Source organism: Lampris incognitus, chromosome 15 (genome assembly GCF_029633865.1).
Source record: "Lampris incognitus isolate fLamInc1 chromosome 15, fLamInc1.hap2, whole genome shotgun sequence".
In the NCBI taxonomy this organism is placed as follows: domain Eukaryota; kingdom Metazoa; phylum Chordata; class Actinopteri; order Lampriformes; family Lampridae; genus Lampris; species Lampris incognitus.
In genome coordinates this window covers 26,211,073-26,227,563 of record NC_079225.1, presented here as the reverse complement: position 1 = coordinate 26,227,563, position 16,491 = coordinate 26,211,073, and the positions used below count along the sequence as shown (strand labels likewise).

At 44.0% G+C, this 16,491-nt stretch overlaps 1 protein-coding gene across 1 annotated transcript; it reads left to right on the top strand.

Annotated features, from left to right (window-relative positions):
- Positions 1-2,459: 2,459 nt before the first annotated feature.
- faxca (failed axon connections homolog, metaxin like GST domain containing a) lies at positions 2,460-10,117 on the top strand. The gene is made up of 6 exons (XM_056295061.1): positions 2,460-2,734; positions 5,640-5,775; positions 6,095-6,291; positions 7,761-7,978; positions 9,053-9,169; positions 9,822-10,117. Exons 1-6 carry the CDS (start codon positions 2,460-2,462, stop codon positions 10,115-10,117), a joined length of 1,239 nt encoding a protein of 412 aa, XP_056151036.1.
- The last annotated feature ends 6,374 nt before the right edge of the window (positions 10,118-16,491 follow it).

Sequence of the window (16,491 nt, the reverse complement as noted above, 5' to 3'; positions counted from 1 at the left end):
ATCATCAAATGTAATGAATAATGTGTGACTATACCTTTTTTAGATGTGTACATATATATATATATTGTGATTTCAGTGAGAGCTTTGTGGCTACACTCGGAAAAAAAGGTGCTTGAATGCCTTACAAAATGAAATGCTGCTGGTAAGAATATCCCTCATACAAACACATAGTCCTATTCAAGGTTATCTGTACTACCATTTCATAAGATGTTGTTCCCTTTACTTCATGAATTTTAACTCTCCCCTATTCTCTGGCTACCATATGTGTTCATTTCTGTTACTGTGGGGAAAGTCATTGGGTAGGTGTGTAACCAACCTACTAAACGCCCTCTTCATGTACTTTTCTCCCATCCCACCATCCCACGGTGTCTTGATAGTTGACAGAAAAGGAAGAGAAATAACTTGATGAAACCGGTGACGCTAGCCAGTCACAGACTGGATCTGCTTTGCCTTCGAGCATTTTCTCTCCCCCTCGACAGGCGCCATCTGTTGTGTTACTCCTATGAGTGGGCCTAATAAAGGGCTTTACCCCCACCTAACTGCCCCTACTAGTTCTGCTGGAAATGTCACACAATTTATTTTCAAGTATTACTTGAAATGGTGTATCTGTCATTTTTGAAAGCTCTTCTGGTAATAAAAATGAATGTTGTGCAAAGCAAAAAATGGATTCACTGTCTTTACAGTTTACTGTCTCTGCTGTTGAGCCTATCTATGTCCTCATGGCCATACATTTTGTGATATACTGGGCAGTTACAGACGCCTGGCCTGCTGATGGGAAATGGGTTTATCAAACCAAAGTCATACGCTTACCCAACCTCCATGCATGCTCCCCAGTTTGGCTGCTGTAGGACCTCTAGTGGTGGGATTATGAACTACATGTCACATGAAGTCCTACCAAAGCAGACCTGTACATTTGGGAGGCACTGGTGGACTCACCCTGCAAAAGCGCCCTCTTGAATGCCTCTACGGTAGATAAAACATGATAAAGTGCCCTTTAGAGAGGCCCAATGTGCAAGACAACGTGATATCGTGCCCTCTATGGTGCCCTTGTAACTCGCCGTAAATGCATCTGGACTTTCTGTGCGCTGGTACCCCACCGCATACAGCTGATGCCCTTTTTACCCCCCACCCCGCCCCCCAAACAGCCTGTGTCCACCACTGACAGGAGGTGTTTTCCGCTTGAAACGTAAAGAAACCAGTGCAGTAAAGACACGATGACAAAAAAGGGAAAATAACAAAAACAACTCAAAGGGGATAAACCCCAAACAAAGGTCGGCACATAAAACGCACACGAAAAGAGGAGAATAAAGTAAACGTTACGCGGGGATCAAATCTGATCGTTGTTTAACAGCCTTCTTACTGGATTAGCTATGGTTTCATGTATGTCTGTGCTTTTTTTGTTTAAAAGAGGGGTTTAATTTGTAACACCTTGCAGTTATGGATACGACATATCCGACGATATGATGAGATTCCACACAAAATATTCTTTTTTATATATAAATTGTAAATCCAATCAACCATTTTCTAAACAAAGTTTTAAACAAAGTGTCATTATTACAGAGAATATAACCCTGTGATGGCCTGGCGGCCTGTCCAGGGTGTCTCCCCTCCTGCCGCCCAATGGCTGCTGGGATAGGCTCCAGCATCCCCGCGACCCTGAGAGCAGGACTAGCGGTTTGGATAATGGATGGATGGATAACCCAGTACAGGGGGAGGACGTGACAGGACGCCCTCTGATGGTGGCGCTGCTTACTTAGTGTGAAATGGTTTGAATTCTCCATGGGACATTTTGTGAAAAAAATAAATAAAAAAAGCTACTGCGTAACATTAGAGCAACGGTGCCACTCAGATGTGATGTGGTTCAGCCTCTTTTCACTCCTGATTATCAACGATTATACATCGATTTTTGTTTTTACAGATTTCCAAGTTCGTTGTAGTATATGCCCCCCCTCCAAAAAAAAATTCAATAACAATGTTGGATTTGTAATCTTTCTTTTTTTTATTGGTCAGTGGAAATCTACTCCGGTGGGAGCGAAACCCGGACCGCAGGTTTCCTCATCACAAGAGACCACAGGAGCCCACAGGACCCCAACAACACAGGACTCCTTACTGGCATGCTAGCAGGACCCTGGAACACAGTATAATACATACTATACTACTATGTAGTAAAGCAGCCCAAGTGTGCCCCCCCCCCGCGAGTCGGCACGGAGAGGTACGGTCTCCATGACGTCACTTCCAGTGCACAGCCTACACAGAAAAGGTGAGCGAAAGGCAACCGCGGGCGCGGGCTGCGGAGGATGCCGAGCCCGCTGCGGGGCGAAACGCGCGGCGAGATGCCCCTCGCCAGTCCCCCTCTGCTCATCATACCCCGCACCGCGACCCCCCGCCGCTCATGAAGCCCCCGTTGATGATGCCCAAACCTGCCAAAACGAGGCGGAAAGAGGCCTGTCAGAGAGAGAATGTACTGGCGCGTCGGGTTCGCATGGACGCGGTCGTGTGCGGTTGATCTGGGCCGGAACCGGAGCTGCTCCTTCTCCTCCTCCTCATTCGGCCTGTTCGGCTCCGATGAGCAGCTTTCGTTTTATGGGTACATCGTCGCCTATCCACTGCAGGACTACGGCGGGATCATGTCGGCTCTGGGCTCCGACTCGTGGTGGCGGAAGACGCTGTATCTGACCGGCGGAGCCCTGCTGGCCGCCGCCGCCTATCTGCTCCATGAGCTGCTCGTCATCAGGTACTGAAAGACAACACGGGGCCCGTCCGTCTAACGGTGACATTGCGTATTGGGGGCATTGCACTTGTTCACAGTCAGTGACTTGTTTCGAGGCCGCTGTTTGCCTCTCGGAACCGTTCTCCTCTCTTACATTGTGAGGCTCGGTTGTATTTTCGATGAGATGTCATGTTACTTAATCTGGTCGGGTTGGAGGGTGGAGAATGAGTATTCGTGAGTGGGTGGGCTGTGATGTAACAACCCCCCCCCAATTTCGCAGGCGATTCAGTGTTCAGAGAGGCATGTTTATAATGAAAGAACAGAGAGGGGTGACTAGGAAAGTGGCGTGACGCTTTCTCTCTCTTTTAAAGTATTGAGATATACTGGCTGACTAGAGCCAACGCTTAGATGCATCTTAAAGCGATATTGGGAAATTCCCAATTCCAGATTTGCCCGAGCTGATTGTTTTGAGGTGGTCATGGCAGTTCCCTTGTTATTGGAACAGGCATGCATAACGAAGGATGGACGGTGAATTTAACGTGGCGATGGCTCAAGGACGTTAAGATGTTGTCGAAACGCTGCCTGCTCTATTATGACCCCCCCCCACCACACACACACACACACACACACACACACACACACACACACACACACACACACACACACACACACACACACACACACACACACACACACACACACACACACACACACACACACACACACACACAATCAAACACGTCCCTCGGTGCTTCCAGCTCTGCTGTAGGAAAACACTGCAACTGGAGTAAAACGGACATTTATCAATCTGTCATGTAAAGCAATCGGGAAAACAGCCAATCGCCTTAACGTTCAATGCAATGAGCAAAGGGGAAATGGAGTTCCTGGAAAAGGTCCACGACTATATTATTATCATCGTTATTATCGCTTGTTGTTGATAACAATAGTTGTTTGGGGATGGCTGAAATTCTCCCATCTCACGTTACCTGCAGCACAGGCCCATTAACCCGATCGGCACTGGATAATATGATCTATGAGGTCCCATGCACTCAGCGCCGCAGCGGTGAGTCAATCCGGGTTTGTTTTAGTCCTGCACAGTTTGTGAGGGCTGCGTGTGTCCTCTTTTTTTCCCTTTCTTCAAACCGTTTCTCTTGTTTATTGACATTGTAAACCGTCGCCTTTCTTGCTTGTCGATCCTCAGATGATGCTGTTTATGTTTCCTTTGGTTTATGCTATCAGTGTGCACGGACGAGGCATGCGCTTAATACTGCATAGGAAACGACCTCTTTACAGTCTGTGGGCATTTCTGCACGGGGGGGGGACAGCACCTTTGCTTATCTGACGATCTCAGCAGGGCTAAACCCTTTTAAATCTCTCTGCTCCTGCAGCTAAACATGCACATCACCACGAAGACGTCACGGACCTTTGAGTTTGGTTCGTAAAATAGCCTTTTCAAAGGAGGTTGAATCACTTCATCTGGATACATTTACTGACCGATAGGTTTCATCACTCACCTAAGTGACCTCTGAAGGGGTCTTGGAGTTCCTCACCTGGGTTATTGAGCATGCGTAAAGACGAAACAGCGTTTTGTTCTGGGAGGTGTTTTTCTATGATCAGTCTGTGCATTTCAACCACGTAGCTTTGACGAAAGACGAGTAAAGTGGGCCAAAATGTTCACTGTGATGGGTTAGGCTGTCTAGTAGTAGCTCAAGCAAGTTTCAAGTCTGCTTTCATACCTTGCAAAAATGAATAGAAACCAACGGCTCTCTGGAAGGTAGAAAAAAAAACACATTCAAAACAATAAAAACTACGGTATCCTTTGTAAAATGGTCAGGAGTAATGTAATTTGTGCCGTTATAGGGAATGATCCACAACGTGCAAAAACAGTGGTATGGCCCTTTAAATTCTGCACACGTGTGCAGGCGGTGTGACTGTATAAATGCAACCCAGTATTTTAGGTACTCTCTATTTAAAGGCACACTCATATTCCATCATGCAACATTGTTTTGACATTGTATTCACCCTTTGTGCCTGCTTTGGCCTCCCTCGAAGCTCTGTGTGCCAGTTAACTGCTGACATGCCTCGGTTGGAAATCATTTTACACGGTTGGATGATGTAGTGGAAACGATGCAAATCCAGTTTGCATTCACTTGTGGCCTATATGTATAGTCTTGATATCCAAATGGATCGTAAATGGTTTAGCTCCTAAGCAAATGAAAGGTTGATGAGCAACGGATACTGAGTGGAATATTATTACAGTTTAAAATTGTCTTGCATTCAAGGTAAATGACAACTTTCTGCGCTCAGTGTTTCTTGTTAGAAGTAGTCAGATGATTATTGCTGAGGTTTGCAGTAATTCTTAGCAAGCACACCACTTAAACCTGTAAGACGTATCTTTTTTGTTTTTATATATGGATCTCCAGCATTCTTAGATTTGATCTAAGAAAAACAAATACACATTGCATAAGATTCACAATACGAAATGTAATTCCCACAGTTGCTATCTCTAGTAAGAAAGCATCCCTCGGTGATGCATTACTTTATCTTGACTGACACTGTGGGAAGGATCAGAGGGTATTGATAAAGAGAACTCAAGAGTGAGTGAGTGAATGAGGGAGTCAGATCCCTCAAGTATTTGGGCCAGTACAGCCGTTTGGTGCCCCAAGGAGGTAGGGATCGTAACCCCTTATAAACCTCATCTGGGTTTATCTGAATTGTGTGTTTCCACATTAGATTAAGTTTCAGTATCATACATTGAAGAGAATATGATGCAAATCAACCTTACTTTGAAGTATTTATGTTATGTATAGTATACATACTGCACCCGTGACACATTGTTGAATTATGTATAGTTCATATTCATACCACATCAGCCCCCATAAGTTCCCTTTTGGTCATCCAGTGGATTTGTCATTCTTATTCGATTCAGGAAAGAAGAAGAGCTGGACTCTAAGGATGCCATCATACTTCACCAGTTTTCCAGGCCAAAGACTGGTGCCCCATCCCTGTCCCCGTTCTGCCTCAAAATGGAGACCTACCTCCGCATGGTTGACCTGCCCTACCAGGTAGGGTTTGTGTGGGGACACATGAAAGGAAGAGAGAGAGAGAGCGCTTACCTGCTCCTCCTCCATGCTGTACCCTTGTATGTCTTCTATCTAGTTTTCTCAGTTTCCACCTATTGAAAATCTCTTAATTTTCTCTCATCTCTAACCAGTTATTGACCTGACTCACTCAAGCCCGACTTTTTTCCCCTTTCCTATTCTCCATCCTACCCACCTCCATGACCACCACTCTTATCTTTGTCCCCTGCCTTTCTTATTCTCTTTCTTCTCCCATTCACACACTCCCAATTTCCTCCTCTCAAATCCTTTCCTTCCTCCCCAGAACTACTTTGATGGGAAACTATCACCGCAGGGGAAAATGCCATGGATTGAGTACAACCGGGAGCAGGTGTGTGGCACTGAGTTCATCATCGACTTCCTGGAGGAGCAGCTCGGCGTGAGTCTCAACAAAAGCCTGACGCCGCACGAGAAGGCCGTGTCCCGCGCCATCACCAAGATGGTGGAGGAGCACTTCTACTGGTAAGGACGGGACTTTTTGTATGGAGCATAGGCCTACACCTGTAGACAGAAATCTCTTTACCATTTCAGGGACTGGGCTAAGGATGTGATTGTACATTTGCAATCAGGGTCACAAAACGTTCAAACAATGAAATACTGGCAAAAACCTCATCCTCCTTCAATACTACCAAAAACTCATTTCCATTAAGCTGCATTTAACCGATAACCTGCAGCTTACTTTGTATAGTATAGATTGATTGGCAGTTGTTTGGTGATTTTTTTTTATATCATGAAGTTTTGTGTTGACACTAGAACAGCCGGGATTTCACTGCTAACTAAAACGACCATGGGTGGTCAAAATCACCGCCTATTTTTAAAATCTATTTTCTGTCAAGATAAATATGCAGCTGAGATATTAATGCATTGCATATGTTAGTATGTCTGTTATGAAACTAACTGACACCAAAATTAACATCTTAACAACTATAATAATGCTATTTTTAAACAATTAAAACTTCAGAGAGACATGGTCGAACTTTGAATAGCAAAATTGAAAAAGTGAAAATATTACCTGAAAAACTAAACGGAAAACACATATTACTAATCTTACAAACGTAACAAGGCTTATAAAATGTGAAATGTAAAAAAAAAAAAGAACTGAAAATAAATATTGAAACAGTCCCAAGCAACGACTGGAACTTAAAAGCTACTAGAACAACCGTGGGCGGTCAAAATGACCGCCGGTTTTTAAACTCTATATTCTGTCAAGATAAATACCCAATTTAGATATTAATGCATTACATATGTTAGTGTGTCTGTTATGAAACTAACTGACACCAAAATTAACATTTTAACCACTTTAATACTGTTTTTTAAACAATGTAAAATGGCCGCTGTCCAACGCCTGTAAATGCTGCAACGCGTCGGTTGTAGTCATGGTGCGTCTATAACGGCGTCTGTAACCAGACATGTTGTTGGCAATAATCAAAAATCAAATTTAGACTATTTCTCTGCACTGGAGAACGCTAGTTTTTTTTTCCTAGGACAGAGCGATGAACTTCGGGAAGGAAATGATGCGACCAAAACACATCATAAATAGTGATATGACGCGCACAATCACACGCAAATTACGAGACGGTCATGTTGACCGTCCATGGTCGTTTGAGGTAGATCTTATCGTAACTTTTTTTTGTGCGATTGATATAAAACTAATTTTAATGCAAATATATGCAATTTTAGGGGAAATCAGGGAGCGGCAGGTCCGTATCTTTTTTTTCCCCACACAGCGTTATTAAACTTTGAAAATCCAAAACGGTCATAATGACCGTCTTGTATATGTCTTTTTTCTTTTATTTTTCTTTTTATTCTTGCAGTTCTTATTATCATTATTTTCATTCTTATTGGTAGTAATAATTTCAGCAGTGGTATTAGCAAGTTTGGATTGTGTGCATATGCCTGTGTCCATTTACATTTGTTTGTATGTTTCCAAGGACCATCGCTTACTGTCAGTGGGTGGACAACCTGGAGGAGACGCAGAAGATGTTGTCAGTGAGCGGGCCGCTGAGTGACCTTCTCAAGTGGATCCTGAGTCACCTGACTGGTGGGATCGTCAAGCGGGAGATGTATGGCCACGGGATTGGACGGTTCTCAAAGGAGCAAGTCTATGCCTTGATGGAGAAGGACATGCGCACACTGGCCACTCTGCTAGGTAAAGTGGATAAAGAGTTATTTATTTGCCTTTTATGCGAATTATGATGTGAAAGGATTATGAACAAATGATTTAATTCATTGAAGCTTTGTTGACATGACCATAGTTAAATACAGCATTGTAAATCAATTTGCATTGACAACAACAACAACAACAATATGATCATAATATGGACAGTCAGTTATATTTTGCAAAGGCGTTACCCTGATGATGAGAATTCATTTTGTGAACATAACAAGTTATATTTCATAAACTGTAAAGAGGAAGGGCTGGTATATAGAAAGAAATGTTTTATCCATTGAAATTACACATTTTTCCCCCCATATGCCGTAACAGCCTTCAGCAGAGCAAATTTGGTCTTTCATCTGCCCTGTAAATTTAAATCTGTCTCAATTTGCATCTTCTGCACAATAACCTCATTTACCTCAAAAGCAACATTCTCAAAGCTTTCGGGATGTGTAACATGAAGACTGTCACCAGAAATGATTTGAGCTGATTGAACATGAAGGGTAGCACAATGCTGGCCTCTTCTGGTCAAAAGTGAGCATAGCAATCCACATTCAATACACAACCAGGACCATTCATTATAATGGATCAAAGCGAGAGAGAGCGGGAGGGAGAGAGAGAGATCTGAGAGGATGTTAATAGCGCTGCAGAGGCAGACGTTGTTTGGTGACGGACAGATAGTGCTTGCATCTGTCAAACTCTTTGTAGCACTAAAAGCATCAATTCATCCCTGATACCTTCTACTTTGTGCTCAGAGTAAATTACCGGGCTCAAAAAATTGCCGTGATCAAAAAATGGTTTGTCTTTGTCATGATTTGTGGGCTTAACTCCTGTATGAATATGTTTTGAAAGTCAAAACAATAGGGCATTTCTACTGAGCCGCCGTAATTTGGGTTTCTACTATAGGCTGTTGGGAGTTCTTTGAAATTTCTCTTGCATCATCACAAGCTGCTCTGTGTAAAACGCAGAAGAAAAGTGGCTAAACAGAAAACACTATTTCAGTGACTGTACTTTTGTCGACATAGTATAACTTAACTCACATCCCCGTTCTTCTCTTTGCTGTCTCAGGTGATAAGAAGTACCTGATGGGCTCTAAAGTCTCCACAGTGGATGCTGCAGTGTTCAGTCACCTGGCCCCTGCCATGTGGACGCTACCAGGAACACGGCCCGAGCAGCTCATTAAAGGTGAGAACATCACCTTTAATACATGTTGTAGTCAGGTGACATTATCCAATATGTAAAAAGACAGGGCTGAGGTTTCATTGCAGGGCCACTGACATAGAAAATATATTTATTTTGAACTGGAATTGAAAGGCAGTGGCAGGCATATTGTTTACCTTTGCATATGTATGCCTGACTTATTTAATGTGATGAAAACTCTGCAGCATGCAAGACTGCCTTGCTCTCTGATTCCTGTACACTCACAGCTCGATGATAACAACAATGTGATAGTTTATTGAGTCCTGTAGGATGGTTGTCTTGGAGGTCAGAGTGCAGGGTTGGCTGCAGAACAGTGCCTCTCGGGGGGGAGAGGATTCATTAACATGTTTAAAGGCTCTTTAGTAGAGAAGGGTAGGCCAAGTCTTCTTTTGAATTACCTCCCCTTTTAGGAGAAGGTCAACCTTTCAATGGTAGACGACAAGAGATCCATGGGTACTGCAGGTTCAGCTGGACAGGTTTAGGAATACAGAAGGGTAGATGTCAAAGCAAGCTAGGAAACCATTCCGGGCAGTAAGAGATCGGAAAATAAGGGTTGACAAAGGTTGAGGATTTTTTCATCAACAGCATTACATGACATCCAAGTTCCTTATCTGCTATGCTCTCCGTCTTCTCACAGGCGAGCTGATCAACCTGGCCATGTACTGTGAGCGGATTCGCCGACGGTTCTGGCCTGAGTGGTTTGTGGACTTGGAGGATTTCTGTTACGACACCACAGAGGACAGCTACTCGGCCTCTAAGCTCCCTGATTTGGGCCTTTACTCCCGCACGGACACGTTCCAGAATGACACACACACACCGCACACTCACACGCCCGTGGACCCGCCATCGCCTGACAGCGACCGCACGGGCCAATCGCTGTACGACTCAGACATGGACACAGAGTGCTCTGAAATTGAGCCGCTCAAGTGTTGACAGAACACTTACACACACACATGCAAACACCACAGAGTGGGAATTGTACCCAACCTTAACACATGCCCCCTACCTCTTTGGAGTAGAGAATAACTGGGGAGTAATTTTGGTGTCTTATTTGGCTGTTGTAGTGGAGAAGTCAATGGCTCAGAGGTGTTATCTGCACAGTGCCATAAAGGAAAGGAGCAACTGAAGTGAAAGACAGAGAAGCTTGAGTATAAAGAGAAAGGTTACGAAGGGATAGACAGCAACTAAAAGATACAGAACTACCAAGAGAGGGAAGAGAGAGTGAGGTAGCAAACCAGTAGCAGTGGAAAGAAGAGAAAAGAGATGTCGGGATCAAGAAAATACAAGAGAAATCGGGAGAAATCAGGAGTAAACGACACCATTGCTGAGAAATTCCACCACTCGGCTGACATCATCTGCAGTCACAACTGCTACCTGTCTTCACGTGTGTGGCTCCCCTGTGTCCTCCATAGCCATCTACAGCGCCTAACCTTGTGTGTGTGTGTATGTGTGTGTGTGTGTGTGTGTGTGTTTTAACTTACTGAACCCTTCCTTGACTTGTGCAACATAGGACTCCTTGTATTGATATGGCATTGATATATTTGGGAACTGTAGAGGGATTATGTGGAGGAATACATTTCAGTGTAAATATATTTGATTTGATTCCCAGATCTAATATAGAAAGACTATTAGGTTATATACATATGGGTCTACATAGTATAGATAGTCTGTGAATGTATCAATATCCCCTTTGCCATGTAGGGAAAATACTGCAAGTGATCCTCCTGTGAAAGCCCTTTGTTTGTATTTGACGGGATGACCGAATTCTCCAACGTTTACTGATCCTCTCCCCGAGCCCTCCGCTTCTCTGCTCGAGTTTCAGTATGAGGATACCCGTGGTGCTTTTCCGGCTCCACAAACTGGGGTGTCATGTTTCCATCTCCTGTCGATGAATATAGCAGACATACTTACCTCCGGGATCGCCAGCAGGCATGGTGTGGTACGGCGACACGTCTTCGAGGAAACTAGTGCAAGTCTTATTATGAGATGTTATTGTTTTTCCTCAGAGGAAAACTAATTAAAATGTTTCTACAACGACTGCAACACGTGCACGGCATGATAGCAGTGATTATCAGCTGCTGCACTGGCATTATTATACAGCATCATATGGGTTATCGTTATATGTGGTTGTCTGAGCATCATAGGTCCATGAACAGGCCAAATAGATTATTTACATTTATAATTAAGTTTCCTTTATTAATCCTCTTGGGGAAATTCAGTTACTGCAAATTAACCCATCCTAGCTGTGATCTGTGTAGCTAGGAGCAGTGGGCTGCCTCCTTGATGCTGTGCCCGGGGACCAACTCCAGTTCTTTTCCCATTGCCTTGGTCAGGGGCACAGACGGGAGTATTAACCCTAACATGCATGTTTATTTTGAGGGTGGGGGAAACTGGAGCACCCGGAGAAAACCCACCGCAGACACGAGGAGAACATGCAAACTCCACACAGAGGACAACCTGGGATAACCCCCAAGGTTGGACAACCCCAGGGTTCGAACCCAGGACCTTCTTGCTGTGAAGCAACAGCACTAACCACTGAGCCACTGTGCCACCCATTTCACAGCCATTCAGCCATTGAGAGCGGGTAGAACAATCACTTAGCAATAGATAGAATAGGTGTAGGTATATATATATATTCAGAGAGTGCATGGCTGGTACGTGCCAATGAAAATCTCCCTTTCGTTCATCCTTTGTAGATAATCCATTTATTTCAGTGCTGGCCTGTTTTAAGTTTACTGTTATGACACAGTTTGTTTGCTGGTGCCTCAGGCCAGAACAGCCGCACAAAGATGTAGCCATGTGATTTCGAGAGAACACTTCTGTGTTTCTGCCTTCTTTTCTCAGCAGTAAAGGTTTTCAACACGCACACTTGGTGTGAATGCACCTCGTCTTTACGGCAGGAGTTGATCACACTGAAAGCAGGGCGAAAGGACGAGACGGCGAGACGGGAGGATCGGCTCAAACTCAGAGCTTTATGTGAAGCTCGAGACTTGCGCAATGCGAAGCAACAATAGGACCGTCCCTGTGTTTTGAAAAAGAAAAAGTGTACTCTGTTCATTCTGAGTTTTGTGACTGGCTGCACGGCATCAAGCGTTTGTGGTTCTGTGCACGTTTGTCATTCAGCAAACGTGTGCATGTGTGTGTGTGTGTGTGTGTGTGTGTATTTTGGGGGGGGTATGTATAGGCTAAAGAAAGTGTACTTTTCTGTCCTTATGGTGCATGGATACACAAACATACAAGCTAGTTGCATTTCAGCATAGGAGAAGTTTAACTATTAGGGGCACAGGTAGTACAGAGGTCAGAAAGCTGATTTATTTACGAAGACAAAGGTGACAGGGGTGATTGTATGGTTGGTTTATTGAAAATGCTGGTATTTAATTCTGGGCCAAACTTAAGATATGGAATGGTGAACTTGTCCCATGAAGGTCCCTTGAGTCAATGCTAAAAAAAAAAATCTGAAATTCATAAGAGGCATCAGTGTTTTAACTAGGTCAGTATGTCAGATTTTTGAATGGGGGGCAAACTGTTAGTTTGACTTTAACCCTTGGTAAAAATGTGTCACTGTGGTCCAACTGTGCATGTAAGCGTTTGCATGTAAGACTAGGAAAAATGTTTTAGATCGCAGACATATGCTCCAGTGCTAAAGCCATCCTCTTCAGTTGGACCATGATGGGGATAATGATAGTTGCTTGATGGTTTTGATGAAGAATTGGATCACCATGCCCATAGACACCATATTTATACCTCCTCATCTTCATTTTGTGCAATGCATTAGTTCCACGTACTTTGTCAAACTTCTTCTTCTCCACCACCACCACCACCACAACGGATCATCCGTTTCCATTTCTTCCTGTCCTCTTCATCTTCTCTGTCACACCAGCCACCTGCATGTCCTCCCTCACCACATCCATAAACCTCCTCTTTTGCCTTCCTCTTCTCCTCTTCCCTGGCAGCTCCATATTCAGCATCCTCCTCCCAATATACCCAGCATCTCTCCTCCACACATGTCCAAGCCATCTCAATCTCGCCTCTTGCTTTGCTTCCAAACCGTCCAGGTACTGTGTCAAACAAGTTTCAAAAACAAGAAAGATGGACTAAGTTGCAAAAAACAAAACAAAAGGAGACCAAACGAACGAACCCCTGAGGACATTAACACTGTGTGTGTGTGTGTGCATGCGTACACATGCGTGCGTGTGTGTGCGACTGTAATAGTTTTCTGTTCCTTGCCTGCATGGTCTTGCCTTCACTCATTGAAGCCATTTGGCAAATGCAGCCTATAGATGTTTATTCTAAGCCGGTGCCAGTATTTTACTTCTGTTTTGTACATTCATGGTTGATTTCTTATCTGTTAATCTTACGTTGTTGATGTTTGTTGACTCTGTCGGTGTATGTGGTGGGAGGTAATAGGTGATGCCTTTATTTGCACTATTGCATCTTATAATTCAGCTCTTTTTATTCTGTTGCTGCTGCTGTCGGATTTTTGAATTGTTTATTTTTCTGTCCAATCCCCCCCCCACACACACACACACACACGGAGCGCTCCGATAATTTTTTCTGACTTCTGTTGACATGTCACTTGACAGTCATTTATTATCAAATGGCCGGTCATGGAAATATGTGCATATTCTGAGATGCCATTTGGTCAGTGGTGAACTATATGGTGAATATCGGCTGGCGTTACGCTGACAGAACTGTTTGTCCCTCATCTGTTAAAAACTCCTGTATGTTGCGTAACTTTCTACAGCAGACTCAGTGTCACTCGAGCTGGGCTGATGACGTAATGGGGGTCACTTCACTCCCAGACACTGACCGGGGATCAGTGTCCGGGCAACTTCATTCTGACTGCAGCTAAAGGTCAAGGGTCAGGGTTCAGTCCCATTTTGTTGCCTCTTTGTTAAGATTTCTGCTCGTAGACTAGAAGCCATATTGCATTGTCACTTGGTGTTGTTGTGTGTGCAAAAAAAACAACAAACAAACACGCCCACTCATCAACCTGTAAATAAATGAGCCAAAAAAAAGAAAGAAAAGAAATTAATATGTGTACATGACCTAAAAGACAAAGCTATGTAACATAAATAGATCTTCTACTGAATGTATCATACCTAGAGATGAGCGGCTGTATGACAATGGACTTATCATATTTCATTAAATATAGCTGTTGTATTTTAACCAGGGTGTTGGTCTTGTTTGCAAGAAAGGAGGTAATGACTACATGCAAGCAACGTAGGTGTACATGGTTATTTCAGAATAATTGGTCTGTAACAACACGTGGAGGTGGGGATACTCTGGCACGTATCTTCCTCCTAATTCATCCCCCCTCTGAGCCTGACGGCGTGGGAGAATACAAGGCCCACACAACACAACAGGATTAGCTTCCTGCCCTTTGCTTTGTGTCTAGTGCTGGAGCTCCGGAGGAGCAGGGAGAAAAAGAGGGCGGATGGAGGGAGCGAGAGAGAGAAGATTCGAGCAGCGGCTGCAGGGTCGCAGAGAGGAAGTGCGGTTGAAAGGAACACCGTGAGAGGGAACGCGACGAAACAGCGCTGAACGGATAAACGACGGTCGTATTTCTGCAGACATTGTGCAGCATCTCTGTGAGGTCCCCCTTCACACACATGACGACAGGGACAATTCAGAACAGACCGTCCTGGTGGAGCATAAACCGTCTCTGTTATTATTCAGCCTTGGTGAGAGGGCACATAGTGTCAGAGCCGGAGGCTGTTTCAGTGCAAGTGGCTGGCACGTGCCTGCATGCGTGATTTGAGGGAGATCATAATGTGGCGGGAGGAGGGAATGTGCCTTCGTGTGTGTGTGTGTGCGTGTGTGCGATAGTATGAATAATGCAGATGATGCCTGTAGGAGCATGAGGGCCATGAGTGGGGCAGGAGATGGTCGCCTGCTGGTAGGACAGAATCCATGCAGCAGCAGGGTCCCCCAGAGAGCTGGTTTTGAGTTATGTCACGCCGCACACACACATTATGTTCTTTCTGATTTTTGCTCTTTCATATTTCTCCCTCTCATACACATCATACCAATGCACGAAATGATTAATATTCAATAAAAGTGTGACTGTATATCGCTAACATGCACATCACAGATACATGGCTCATGCAGCCACAGACACAAGCATTAATAACGAGAGACATCAGAGGCTTTCACTGTCTTTTTCCTTCCAGTGGCAACAGGACAGGAAGTGGACACGTCTCGCCGTTCACTTTAATCGTATTGATGTTATCAGGATGTCCTATAACAAACTGATACTATTAAAATCATCACATAAAACATGGCTCGAAATCCGACGGATTATGTTTACATTCAGGGAGCGTTTACGTGTCGTGGCCTCGCAAACGCCTCCCACCGCGGGCGCCGTCAGTGAAGCGTAATATCCACTAGATGGCAATGTTGGACTGTTTCTGACGTCACCGGCCCTTATCAACCTCTGCATCTAATGATGCCGGGCTGGGGCGAGGAGAGGGAAAGCGAAACTAAGCGGGACGGGCCAGCAGCCTTAAACGCTCCAACATAAAACATTGATACGAAGTCCAACATGAAATCAGAACATTACACAGATATGACCCCCTTCATTTTAGGTCCTGCAGGGGTCTCAAATAAACTCATGATTAATTTTTTTTAATTGTTGATATCTGATTAAATATATATGTGAATGTTTTGATAAGTTTTACAATAAAATGTAGGCTAAGAGTCATAAGGGGCTTCACACTGGGCGTCCTATATGTTTTGAGGGAAATTACCTTTTGCAATAACCCCTAATATTGTCAGTTTTAATTGTCTTTTTGTTGTTGTTGTTGTTGTTGTTGTTTGTTATTTTCACAAAAAATGTTAATTCTTTTTAGCTGTTTGACAAACTATGCAGATTCCAGCCTTTTACTGAAAACGTAGCTAAGTCAAATTGGAGGCTCTGACGGAAACGTGCTTGTGACATGGAGTCTACACTGCGTAATCGAGAAGAAAGCCATTTTACTGCTGTAGGTTTAGCTCCACTAATATCAGACCCTCCCACCCCACCCCACCCCTCCCCCACACGGACAGACATCAGCGCAAACCAACGGTAATGAATACTTATCGGTACATTGTAAACACACCAGTCACGACTCCTTTCCTATTAGTTGAATGATTCGTGCGAAGACTACGAAAGTGTTATAGAAAACAAATACGCTTTAATGACAAAAAAGCATATGTGTGTGTGTATATATATATACACATATATATACACATACATATATAAATTGTGCAATAGTTATTTGTCCCCCTTCATTTGATCGGAGTCACAGATTTCAGGTCATCGCTGT